Source organism: Pristiophorus japonicus, chromosome 7 (genome assembly GCF_044704955.1).
Source record: "Pristiophorus japonicus isolate sPriJap1 chromosome 7, sPriJap1.hap1, whole genome shotgun sequence".
In the NCBI taxonomy this organism is placed as follows: Eukaryota; Metazoa; Chordata; class Chondrichthyes; family Pristiophoridae; genus Pristiophorus; species Pristiophorus japonicus.
Genome location: NC_091983.1, coordinates 29,605,471 through 29,619,782, shown reverse-complemented (window position 1 = coordinate 29,619,782; position 14,312 = coordinate 29,605,471). Strand labels below are relative to the sequence as shown.

Sequence of the window (14,312 nt, the reverse complement as noted above, 5' to 3'; positions counted from 1 at the left end):
CGCAAGCACGAACCTGAGCCCGTGATCACTTGCCATTTTAATTCTCTGCCCCACTCACACTCTGACCTCTCTGTCCTCGGCCTCCTACACTGTCCAACCAAATTCAAGGGAAGATCATGGAACAGCACCTCATCTTTCGATTCGGCACTTTACAGCCTTCTGGACTCAACGTCGAGTTCAACGATTTCAGATTATAACCACTGCTCTTATTTTTTCAGAACAGCAGGAACTGGTAATGCTTCTGCTATTACCATTTACAGTTTCTCTAGACCCATCTTTTGTTTCTTTACTTGTCCCATTACCACTCCCTTTTGCCTTGCACCATCATCCCTTTCATCATTTAAATTTCTCCCCCCTTTCACCCTATATTCTTTCTCCCCCTCCCGCCTTTCTCTGGCTCTGTACTTGCTTAAAACCTGTTACATCTGTAACATTTTCCAGTTCTGACGAGAGGTCACAGCCCTGAAACCATGCTGCCTGACCTGCTGAATATTTCCAGCATTTTATGTTTATATTTCAGATTTCCAGCATCCGTAGTACTTTGCTTTTTGCAAAATTAAATTGGTTTCTTTTACATAAAAAATGAAAGTAAAGCATGAACTGTTGAACTTGTGAGATAATACACTTAACTAGAGATTGTTTATTTATGCAATTTATGTTTATTAAAGCAGCTGTGTGCTTATTACTATTCCTCCCACCACTCCCCTAGCAATCCCATCAAGGTAAAGTATGAACACTTCAATCGTTACTAATTTTTCTGATAAAAAAGATTAGTCTATTCAAGAGTTGTTAAAATATTAAATGTAGAGATCCATTCTTTACATTTGATTATAGCACCTGGCTTTTAAAAATTTATACTGAAAATTTAACAACAGTTCATATCAACAGATTTGTTTATCAAGGCCAATCTTCTTCCCCTCCCCTGCCCTGGTTCCACATGTGCATCCAACATGCCATCCACCCAAAATGACCTGAACCCAGTTACATTTCTAGGCCTGACATTTCCCAGGCGTGTGCCAGCCCCTGGACTGTGGCCTGTGCCCAGAGTCAAAGGTGGAAATACAGCCACTGCTCACTGCTCCTGTGGAATTGCAATACCAAAAACATTCCATGACAGACACCCAAAAAAGTTACAAATGCGAACTGGTCGGTGGAAAGGATGAACAGGCTGGGTCTCTTTTCTCTTGAAAAAAGAAGGCTGAGGGGTGACCTAATAGAGATCTTTACAATTATGAAAGATTGTGATAGAGTAGATACAGAGAGTGTTTCCACTTGTGGGGAAGAGCAAAACTATAGGCCATCAATATAAGATAGTCACCAAGAAATCCAATAGGGAATTCAGAAGGAACTTCTTTACCCAAAGAGTGATGAGAATGTGGAACTCGTTCCTACAAGGAGTGGTAGAGGCAAATAGTATAGATGCATTTAAGGGGAGGCTAAATAAGCATATGAGGGAGAAGAAAATAGAGGGCTATGCTGAAAGAGTTAGATGAGGAAAGATGGGAGGATGCTCAAATGGAGCATAAACACCGGCATGGACTGGTCTGTCTCCAGACCACCAGGGGTGCATCTTCGACAGCTGTCCAAAAGGGAAGGTCAGAAATTCCCATGTAGGATCTGGGTCCTTCGCCCTTTTATAAAGGGTGGGAAAATACTATGAAATGGTTTTAATCTTCAGGCCCCATGAACTGGCTTGTAGACGAGAGGTCCGGTGTAACAGCCCGCCACTCTTCCACCAGACAGAGGCCAAAGAAAACGCCTGGTTTGAGAGTCCTCTCGTCTGGCTGCACCTCTTTGGGTGCCATGTCCTTGTAGGATGGGTGGAGGCTTTGTCCTGTGGAAGCTGCTGGTCGGGAAGGCTGAGATGTGGTGTGTACGGGTCCTGGCCTAATTCCTGGCCTTTCCCTTGCACTCCCACCAAACCTATGACAAGAGCGCACAAGAAGGGCCACAAATGTTTGGCGCTTTATATCTGTGAGACCTGTATCGGTATCAGTAAAATAAGTCGGGGCCTAAAATCCACAGAAAAAAAGATCAGGGTTAAACATGAATTAAATCCTTCAGGCATTTCCACAAAAGCTTTCTATCCCCCAACCCCCAATTTTCTCTCAACGCTCCTCTAATTCTGCCATCTTGAGCAGCCCTGATTATAACCGCTCAACCACTGGTGGCCGTGCTTTCTCTTGCCTCGGCCCTAAGCTGTGGAATTTCCTGCCTAAACCTCTCCGCCTCTCTACCTCTCTTTCCTCCTTCAAAATGCTCCTTAAAACCTACCTCTTTGCACCTGTCCTAATTTCTCCTTTTGTGGCTCGGTGTCAAATTGTTTTGTCTTATAATACTGTGATGCGCCTAGGGACGTTTTACTATGTTAAAGGCGCTATATAAATACAAGTTGTTGTTGTTGCTATCTTGTTAGAATATGGTTCTATGTGTGCCCTTTGAACTGTAGTGTCTTGCCCAATTGTTCATGTGTTGGCAGACTATTCAACTATGGAAGGCATCACAGCCAAACTTGATGCTCTCTGCAACCTACATTGACTCGTGCGCACTTCAAACAGCTAACTAGGGATCAGGAGTGTGAACCTGGGTGATTTCTCCCTAATGCATGGCTGCCGTGACCAATTTCAGTGCCCTCACATCCTTGGTGGAGTCCCACTACCTCAGCACAGACTCATAGATTGAATTCTAAGCCACAAGGGGAGCTCGCAAAACCTTTCTAATAGTACTGAACTGAATCCTCATTTGTGTGTTTGACTGAAACGCCTCTGGTTGCTTGAGATGTTGCGTGATGGTTGCCAGTTTTATGCAGGTGAATTGCTTTCACCGCACAACTTGACGGGGAAACTGGCAATTTCATCACACCACTGAGTTCTTACCCTGGCCTTGGAATATAGGGTATGTGTTTGACTAGTTCTTTCAAATGTGGTTTTAATTATCACAATTAAAAATGACATTTTTGTCATACTGTTTCAATTGAGTTTTAAGTACAGTATTTAAGGCATTCAAATTCAGTTTTACACTATGTCAAACATAATCACTCTCATTATCTAGCAACAGATGTCATTACCATTTAGGGAAGCAGAAAAGAAAACAAAATGGAACGTTGACTATTGCATGAGCTATACGGAGAATTAAGCTTAGCACTGAATCTCCTTGGCAACTTTCAAAATGTTACATCTGCCTGAATAGGTTTTTGAAGGCTGAATGACATAAACAGCAAAATTCTGTTTTTTTTTCCTTTAATTTTTCTCCTGTGTTTTTAAAACTACAGTGAACGTGCTTTTGTTTTTTTAGCACTGAAAGGATTCCGGATTTGCCAACAGATTTCAGCATTGCATTAATTATTTTTGACACAATTTTTTTTTGCTAAATGTGACTGAGTTATTTTTCAAGCAATATCAGAGGACGGACAAGAGCTTGGTTCTCAATGCCAGCAGGATTCAATTCATCATTCTAAACAGAGTGATCTGATAACCAGCTGTGCCCTAAGGGCTTGGTAGCATAAAATACCAGCAAACCAGACCACAAACATATACTCATACAGGCAGGAAGTAAGAAGTCGTTCTTGTTGTCATCTAGCTCTTTAATTATGTTTTTTAAACCCTCTGGTAAAATACTGATTAAAACCCATTTTTTTTAAAACATAAATGAGTGACAGCATGGCCACATCATGGCTTTAATATAATAGACAGGAATTGGAGTATCCATTGAGAAATGAAGGATGACAGAACCATCACAGGAAAAAGGTTCTGGAAGATCAAAGCTTTCCACATGAATTCTGCATCGCACTAGACATAACATCCTGTAATAAGTAATAGGGAACTGGTTTAATTGGAGTTGAAATAGGTCACAAGTTACAGTAAGGAGGCCGAGGTAGCTTTAAGGATGATAGATGAACATTTCCGAATCAAAGTCTTCCCTCAGATTTCCCTGAAAAGGCAACTATGATTGTGAAATGATCGAACCAAGTAAGAGACAAAAGTGTATAGAAATGTAGAGTACTTCTGTGATACCATCCCAGTTTACTTGAATCAGAACATTTAGAAAGATTGCGCGAAGACTTTTAAAAGGGTGAAGCCGAGGGAGAAATGCAGTGCCTGATATGTGGAACAAATTTGTAAAAACATTTATAAGGAACACGCTGCCAATTTTGCTACAGCTAGCACACAGAGGAAAATTTCCCCTTAATTTATGGTGCAAGGTTAGGTTTTCATACCTCCAGGGCTGGATAATCTTGAGGAATCTTGAGAGCTACTGGATTTGTTTCGGTTTTGGTTTTTCCGTTTACTATTGGCCGCCCTCACAGAACGAAGCAGCACTTCGCTGGCTTTAAAAAAGGCCACCGTAAACGGCTGCTTCGATTGTGGTCCGTGTCTTCCCATGAGGCCAGCCGATCTAATATTAATGGTGCGACCTAAAATGAAATGCAGAGTTCATATTTGAACATACACAAATCTTCAGCATAAACTTTACTACAATCATTCTTACAGGGGGCCTTTTCCACAAGGAAATCGACAAATAAGACCATGTACTCCAAAAAAGATTCTTCAGATTCAAAAAGAATAAAACTCCGCAGCTGCATTTTTGCACTTACCCTGTCATTGTACTGCCACTTTCACATCAATGGAATACAGGTTTGGATGTGTGCGGGTGTAAAATCAGGAAGCATGACATGAGAGTCAGCCTTCTGACTCCCGACCACATTAAAGCACAAGAGGTGAAGACCACCTCCGGGAGATGTTGTCACACTGCTTGGGCGTCTCACCAGATGCAGTCGCTTCAGTCCGGTGTTAAAAGCGAGTTCAAAAACTTCTTGATGTTGGATGTGTGTGTGTTTTTTTTTAATATCATCCAAGTCGCTCTGTCCCGATGAAATCTCAGCGGCCAACAAGCTGAGCTGTGTGCATCCCATGCTTCCACCCCATGCCCAAAGCAGCGCTGTCGGTGAGCAGGGTGCTACCTGCTCCTGGTTCTCTGGCCGGCTGCTGCACACAGCACTTTGCACATCCAGGTCTCTGAGTGCTGCCACCAGTCAGGTACACACCGCCCGGCAGGCAGCATGCAAATACAGCCAGTTAGGATACGCTGAGGATGAAACTGCTAAAAGCTATATAACATGTACCCGAGGTTCACTGGTTTGGATTCCTTCACCGTTTAAGTATGCCTTACCAACTAGGGGACTGCATCTTTGTCCATATTAGTTTTTTCTCCTGGTAATTGTGATTTACTCATATTATTTTACTGACAAGTGTACCAATTCTAGCTATAGATATTTGCTTTGGCAAAGTAAACCGTTTATTTTGTAAAATGCAAGGCGCTCTCGGTGAAAAATGAGGACCTGTCATATGAAACTGTGCAGCTGTTGGGACCCAGTGCTTTTCAAGCTGGAACCAGGGCGCTGTATCTTTGAACTTGCGGCTATGGAAACAAGCTTCCGAACCTTCCCCGCCCTTATTTTCTTCTTTTTCTCCTTGGCATTGCACGATCAAACAGTTTACTTCATGACACAAACAATTTCCTGCAACGTAATTTGCACAGAACCAGTTGTGCAATATGGAGTATTTCTGAACAACGGGTTGTAAAAGCATCTGTCTCCCAAATGTGCAATCAGATCCATTTTTTTTCGACTAATGAAAGAACTCGGATCTATTCATGTGAGTAAACCCTGAACAAATAATCTGTTAAGGTACTTTTAAAGGGAAAGCCTAAGGTGGCCGAGAGCCAAAGTCTGTATTTTGCATGAAAACGTCCTGTCCTGGCACATATGAATGGAGCAGTTTTATTTGTGGTTTCAGCCGTTTCCATTCTAGTTCCACTGTAACAAACGTATTAATTCAGATCTAACTTCCTCCCTCTGGCAGCCTGTTTGCTGTAAAAGAGAAATTACAAATTCCAGCCAAATACCATACCTTGAAATGGCCCACTTCAATACATAAACACTTTTACAACATGTTTATTCAGGTGTTCCACTTTAAATTAGTTTAAGATGTTTCCAATGAAAAGAAGCACAGCTCAGGCAGAAAGAACTGAACACTTTAATGAATATATGCAGCTGTATCATTCTAGTCCACACCAAACGACTGTGAAAAAAAAACCTTTCAAATTGCATAACAAAATGTCCTTGCAAGTTACAGTGGACACTTTGTAATGAGATGTTTTAGCCAGTTTGAAGTACGCACTCTGAAAAAATAAATTAGATTACTTTCATTTAATTCTACTTGATCCAAGATCAACAAATGACCTAATGCACACTGAAAAGAAAAATTACAGACATGTTTTTTTCTCTGTTAAAAAAGGTCTTTTTGTCGGACTCATTCTGAGCTTAATCTTTCGTGGAACATGAATCCATAACCATTCATAACCACTTAATATTGTTGGTATTTTAGATCTTGGCTCACAGGAATTATTCCAAAAAAGACCTAATTTTTTTTTAAGGATTTATTTTTCCTTGCTTATTTTCGCCCATCCCCTCCTTAAAGCATCCTTGCTGGGGGAACAGTTCCATGGACACTGACTGCCCTTCTGCTTCTTGGCCTGGTCGCCATCACTATGGCTCTTGATAGTGAGCGTTGACGGGTAATTTGAACTGTGGGGCACCACCAACCGACCACGATCATGGCTTCAACTGACGTCCACACATATTCTATGCGGGGAATCATTGGATAGCAATCTGGACAAAAAGCTCTGGCTGATTTGATATTCCCCAATCCAGGAGGGCTGCAGCCAGCAATGGTGCTCTGACCTCTGCCCCGGCTGAGAATAGGTGATCAAACTGAAACGAGGGGCTGTATCTGAAATCTTCCTGCTCTGTTACTGATCTGACACTGATGCTGCTACTGGCACAAAGGTGGGTTAGATTGGGATTAGAAGGCAGCTGTCAGTTTTCTCTCTCCCAGGGTGAGTTGTTCCATCCACCAAGCAGTGTTGGCAACCTCACAGTGGTGTTGTGGTTATTGAGGTCAAGGGTCAACCTCTGCTGTGATTTGAATCCTGGACTAAAGGTTAAAAAGTCAACTTGCCACATGCTTTGGGTCTGTGTTGCCAATCCTCAAATACTTAATTTTTGTAATGATCAGAATTTTTAATTTTGAAGTAACACAAGGTCATGGTGTAAAATCCGACTTTTAAAAATTACTTGAAGCATGCTGGGATTCTGCTATTATTTTTAAGCATGGTGCTTCAATCGTTAAATAGTCTTAAAGCCAAAGATTAAACACAACAATTTATATGCCATCTTTTAAAATATTCGAGAGAACATCTACATTCATTTTCACAGCCAATGTGCAGCCTTTTTAAAATGTCTATACATTGAAGGAACTATTTCCTTTGTTCCCCATTTTTAGTAGAATTGTGGGAGATTGTGTACGGGTGGGGGGGTGGGGGAGTTATAACCCCCCAAAATGGGCGGAATTTGAGTTGGGTGAGATGTTAAAATGTTAAAAATCTGAAACCCAAACCCACCTACTTCCGATTTTAAAGGAGGTTTGACTGGGGGGGGGGGGAGAGGGGGAGGGAGGGAGGGGAGGCGACAAATTCACTCGCAGGAGGTGGGTCCCTCATGTAAATATTTTAATGAGGCTACTTTCCTTACATTTTGGAGGGAATTTTAACCCCCAAAAAACAGGTTGGAGGTCAATCAATTAACAACCTGAATCCCGATCCCAACTCGGCCACTTCCGATTTTAACAGAGGTGGGATAGAGACGGGCAGCCAATCCCCGCCTAGGAGGTGGGTTGGCACTTTCAATTTTATAATGAGGCTGGTGGCCAGATTTCCTGGTCCTCAGGAAACCCAGCAGCTAAAGGGAGGCGAGGACTGCTGTATGGAACAGGTAAACTGCATTGAAGAGGTAATTGCCTTTCCAGTAGAGTTTGTGGGACATGAAGAGCAGGAGTGCTTTCCCGTGGCCCACCGAGGTAACATGCTTCCTCTGCCGCTATTGGCCTTTCCCTATACACCCCGCGTTTGGACTCCCCCCATGATCAGGCATCCCGAGTTCCGGTCTCCCCTCCAGTCATGATGTCCCCCCGACCCAGCCATTCCAATCGGACCGCCCCACCCCCTGGCCTTTCCAATCCCTCCCTCTGCTCCACTCCCCTGCTGCAGCCTCCAATCGCCCCACGACTCTTCCGATCTCTTCCCGACCCTTCCAATGTCCGTCCCCCGCCTGGAATCTCACTGCCCGACTCTTCCGATCTCCTCCCCACCCCCGCAACCCCGAGCACCAGCTTCTGATCACCCATCCACACCCCGGCAGCCTCTGATCTTCCCCGCAACACCGGCCTCCGATCTCCCCCCTCCAACACTAGCCTCAAATCTACACCTCTATGACCTCTGATCTCTCCCTTCACACCCCCGGGCCTTTACTGATCCCTCCTTCCTGTGCCAAAGGCCGACCCATTAAAATCGGCAGGACCTAAATGTAAAACTGCTCCCCTCGCTTCCTCCCCGCCTCCCCATTAATACCGGGGCCAGTTGTTTCTGTGCTTATTTTGAAGAAAATTGGAAACTATCTATGTATAGTGACATTCAAAATTTCAATACATCAGCAAACAAGGGAAGTCTTTCCGAATGCATTTACAATTCTGCTACAAATAGTGAACAGAGGTCATTTTCCCTCTTCCTTCTTTTCTGTGTTTAATGCATACAGGCCTCACTACATGAGTCTGCTGCAAATTAGTCCTTGGATTAGTTAGGTTTCCTCTTTGAGGCCCAGTAGGAGTTGGAACTGTTTGTCTCAAGTGGATGTAAACAGTAAACAAATTAAAATGAAAAGTAAAGGTCACAATGTTGCTTCCGTTAATGGTCCCAGCAATGTTACAGTAGCACACGAAAATAACACCAAACTATACTTTCTGGGGAATTCAGTTTGTAAAGAGCTGCATGTTTATTTGTAAAATATAAATAAAAGCTATCTTCACGAATGAGAGTACTGCTATATACTGAAAAAACACGCTAAATTGGAGAATCAGTTCCTGAAACCACTTGGTATCCAGCTCCCTCTGATTGGAGCTTATTTCAGTTAAATTAACAACCAGAATGCTCAACATACTGCTGCCAGTTCTGGACTTGGCCCAGCACTCCAGTGATGACATCACTTGTTTTGCACCGGCTGCAGTTATGGCTCCGGTATATTGGTAAAGAGTGGCCGAGCACCAGGTGTGGCAACTGTTAGACACCAGATGTGGTTACTGTTTGACACCTGGTGTGGTTACTGTTTGACACCAGGTGTGGTTATTGTTTGACACCAGGTGTGGTTACTGTTAGACACCAGGTGTGGTTACTGTTTGACACCTGGTGTGGTTATTGTTTGACACCAGGTGTGGTTACTGTTAGACACCAGGTGTGGTTACTGTTTGATACCAGGTGTGGTTACTGTTTGACACCAGGTGTGGTTACTGTTAGACACCAGGTGTGGTTACTGTTTGAAAACAGGTGTGGTCACTGTTAGACACTAGGTGTGGTTGCTATTTGACACAAGGTGTGGTTACTATTTGACACCAGGTGTGGTTACTGTTAGACACCAGGTGTGGTAACGGTTTGACAACAGGTGTGGTCACTGCTAGACACCAGGTGTGTTTATTGTTTGACACCAGGTGTGGTTACTGTTAGACACCAGGTGTGGTAACTGTTTGACAACAGGTGTGGTCACTGTTAGACACCAAGTGTGGTTACTGTTTGACACCTGGTGTGGTTAGTGTTTGACACCAGGTGTGGTTACTGTTTGACACCTGGTGTGGTTACTGTTTGACACCTGGTGTGGTTATTGTTTGACACCTGGTGTGGTTACTGTTTGACACCAGGTGTGGTTACTGTTTGAAAACAGGTGTGGTCACTGTTAGACACCAGGTGTGGTTACTATTTGTCACAAGGTGTGGTGACTATTTGACACCTGGTGTGCTTACTGTTTGACACCAGGTGTGGTTATTGTTTGACACCTGGTGTGGTTACTGTTTGACACCAGGTGCGGTTATTGTTTGACACCAGGTGTGGTTACTGTTAGACACCAGGTGTGGTTACTGTTTGACACCAGGTGTGGTGGCTGTTTGACACCAGGTGTGGTTAGTATTTGACACAAGGTGTGGTTACTATTTGGCACCAGGTGTGGTTAGTATTTGACACTAGGTGTGGTTGTTATTTGACACCAGGTGTGGTTACTGTTTGACACCTGGTGTGGTTACTGTTTGACACCTGGTGTGGTTACTGTTTGACACCTGGTGTGGTTACTGCTTGACACCAGGTGTGGTTACTGTTTGACACCAGGTGTGGTTAGAGTTTGACACCTGGTGTGGTTACTGTTAGACACCAGGTGTGGTTAGAGTTTGACACCAGGTGTGGTTACTGTTAGACACCAGTTGTTGGTTATGTTTGACACCTGGTGTGGTGAATGTTTGACACCTGGTGTGGTTACTGTTAGACACCAGGTGTGGTTACTGTTTGACACCTGGTGTGGTTATTGTTTGACACCAGGTGCAGTTACTGTTTGACACCTGGTGTTGTTACTATTTGACACCAGGTGTGGTTACTGTTAGACACCATGTGTGGTAACTATTAGACACCAGGTGTGGTTACTGTTTGACATCAGATGTGGTTACTGTTAGACACCAGGTGTGGTTACTGTTTGACACCTTGTGTGGTTACTAGTTGACACCAGATGTGGTTATTGTTTGACACCAGGTGTGGTTACTGTTTGACACCAGGTGCGGTTACTGTTCGACATCAGGTGTGGTTATTCTTTGACACCAGGTGTGGTTACTGTTTGACACCAGGTGGGGTTACTGTTTGACACCAGGTGTGGTTACTGTTAGACACCAGGTGTGGCTACTGTTAGACACCAGGTGTGGTTACTGTTTGACACCAGGTGTGGTTACTGTTCGACATCAGGTGTGGTTATTGTTTGACACCTGGTGTGGTTACTGTTTGACACCAGATGGGGTTACTGTTTGACACCAGGTATGTTTATTGTTTGACACCAGGTGTGGTTATTGTTTGAAACCAGGTTTGGTTAGTATTTGACACCAGGTGTGGTTACTGTCTGACACCAGGTGTGGTTGCTGTTTGACACCAGGTGTGGTTAGTATTTGACACCAGGTGTGGTTGTTTGATACATGGTGTGGTTACTGTTTGACACCAGGTGTGTTTATTGTTTGACACCTGGTGTGGTTACTGTTTGACACCAGGTGTGGTTATTGTTTGACACCAGGTGTGGTTACTGTTTGACACCAGTTGTTGGTTATATTTGACACCTGGTGTGGTTACTGTTTGACACCAGGTGTGGTTACTGTTAGACACCAGGTGTGGTTACTGTTAGACACCAGGTGTGGTTACTGTTTGACACCAGGTGCGGTTACTGTTTGACACCTGGTGTTGTTACTATTTGACACCAGGTGTGGTTACTGTTAGACACCATGTGTGGTAACTATTAGACACCAGGTGTGGTTACTGTTTGACATCAGATGTGGTTACTGTTAGACACCAGGTGTGGTTACTGTTTGACACCAGGTGTGGTTACTATTTGACACCAGGTGTGGTTACTGTTTGACACCTGGTGTGGTTACTAGTTGACACCAGGTGTGATTATTGTTTGACACCAGGTGTGGTTGCTGTTTGACACCAGGTATGGTTACGGTTTGACACCAGGTGTGGTTAGTATTTGACACCAGGTGTGGTTACTATTTGGCACCAGGTGTGGTTAGTATTTGACACCAGGTGTGGTTGTTTGACACCTGGTGTGGTAACTGTTTGACACCTGGTGTGGCTATTGTTTGACACCAGGTGTAGTTATTGTTTGACACCTGGTGTGGTTACTGTTTGACACTAGGTGTGGTTATTGTTTGACACCTGATGTAGTTACTGCTTGACACCAGGTGTGGTTATTGTTTGACACCAGGTGCGGTTACTGTTTGACATCTGGTTTAGTTACTGTTTGACACCATGTGTGGTTACTCTTTGACACCTGGTGTGGTTACTGTTTGACACCAGGTGTGGTTATTGTTAGACACCAGGTGTGGTTACTGTTTGACACCTGGTGTGGTTACTGTTTGACACCAGGTGTGGTTACTGTTTGACACCTGGTGTGGTTACTGTTTGGTGACACCAGGTGTGGTTACTGTTTGACATCAGGTGTGGTTACTGTTTGGCACCAGGTGTGGTTATTGTTTGACACCAGGTGTGGTTACTGTTAGACACCTGGTGTGGTTATTGTTTGACACCATTTGTGGTTACTGTTTGACACCAGGTGTGGTGACGAGTTGACAACAGGTTTGGTTAACATCAGTGTTTGACACCAGGTGTGGTTACTGTTTGACACCAGGTGTGGTTACTGTTTGACAACACGTGTGTTTATTGTTTGACACCAGGTGTGGTTACTGTTTGACACCAGGTGTGGTTAGTATTTCACACCAGGTGTGGTTACTATTTGACAACAGGTTTGCTTAATGTTAGACACCAGGTGTGGTTACTGTTTGACACCAGGTGTTGTTAGTATTTCTCACCAGGTGTGGTTACTATTTGACACCAGGTTTGGTTACTGTTAGACACCAGGTGTGGTTACTGTTTGACACCAGGTGTGGTTAGTATTTCACACCAGGTGTGGTTACTGTTTGACACCAGGTGTGGTTACTATTTGACACCTGGTGTGGTTACTGTTTGACATCTGGTGTGGTTACTGTTTGATACCAGGTGTGGTTACTGTTTGACACCAGGTGTGGTTAATGTTTGACACCTGGTGTGGTTACTGTTAGACACCAGGTGTGGTTACTGTTTGACACCTGGTGTGGTTACTGTTTGACACCAGGTGTGGTTATTGTTTGACACCAGGTGCGGTTACTGTTTGACACCTGGTGTTGTTACTATTTGACACCAGGTGTGGTTACTGTTAGACACCATGTGTGGTAACTATTAGACACCAGGTGTGGTTACTGTTTGACATGAGATGTGGTTACTGTTAGACACCAGGTGTGGTTACTGTTTGACACCAGGTGTGGTTATTATTTGACACCAGGTGTGGTTACTGTTTGACACCAGGTGTGGTTACTGTTAGACACCAGGTGTGGTTACTGTTTGACACCAGGTGTGGTTACTGTTTGACACCAGGTGTGGTTACTATTTGACACCTGGTGTGGTTACTGTTTGACATCTGGTGTGGTTACTGTTTGATACCAGGTGTGGTTACTGTTTGACACCAGGTGTGGTTAATGTTTGACACCTGGTGTGGTTACTGTTAGACACCAGGTGTGGTTACTGTTTGACACCTGGTGTGGTTACTGTTTGACACCAGGTGTGGTTATTGTTTGACACCAGGTGCGGTTACTGTTTGACACCTGGTGTTGTTACTATTTGACACCAGGTGTGGTTACTGTTAGACACCATGTGTGGTAACTATTAGACACCAGGTGTGGTTACTGTTTGACATCAGATGTGGTTACTGTGAGACACCAGGTGTGGTTACTGTTTGACAGCAGATGTGGTTACTATTTGACACCAGGTATGGTTACTGTTTGACACCTGGTGTGGTTACTAGTTGACACCAGGTGTGGTTATTGTTTGACACCAGGTGTGGTTACTGTTAGACACCAGGTGTGGCTACTGTTAGACACCAGGTGTGGTTACTGTTTGACACCAGGTGTGGTTACTGTTAGACACCAGGTGTGGTTAATGTTTGACACCAGGTGCGGTTACTGTTTGACACCTGGTGTTGTTACTATTTGACACCAGGTGTGGTTACTGTTAGACACCATGTGTGGTAACTATTAGACACCAGGTGTGGTTACTGTTTGACATCAGATGTGGTTACTGTTAGACACCAGGTGTGGTTACTGTTTGACACCAGGTGTGGTTACTATTTGACACCAGGTGTGGTTACTGTTTGACACCTGGTGTGGTTACTAGTTGACACCAGGTGTGGTTATTGTTTGACACCAGGTGTGGTTACTGTTAGACACCAGGTGTGGCTACTGTTAGACACCAGGTGTGGTTACTGTTCGACATCAGGTGTGGTTACTGTTAGACACCAGGTGCGGTTACTGTTTGACACCTGGTGTTGTTACTATTTGACACCAGGTGTGGTTACTGTTAGACACCATGTGTGGTAACTATTAGACACCAGGTGTGGTTACTGTTTGACATCAGATGTGGTTACTGTTAGACACCAGGTGTGGTTACTGTTTGACACCAGGTGTGGTTACTATTTGACACCAGGTGTGGTTACTGTTTGACACCTGGTGTGGTTACTAGTTGACACCAGGTGTGGTTATTGTTTGACACCAGGTGTGGTTACTGTTAGACACCAGATGTGGCTACTGTTAGACACC

General features: G+C 44.0%; 1 protein-coding gene across 1 annotated transcript in view; it reads right to left on the bottom strand.

Moving 5' to 3' along the window:
- Positions 1-14,312, bottom strand: part of bmp5 (bone morphogenetic protein 5) — a 262,311-nt gene that overhangs the window by 20,736 nt on the left and 227,263 nt on the right. The window contains exon 4 of the mRNA XM_070884339.1: positions 4,217-4,414. Within this exon, the coding sequence (XP_070740440.1) occupies positions 4,217-4,414 (198 nt within the window). The remainder of the gene's footprint in view (positions 1-4,216; positions 4,415-14,312) is intronic.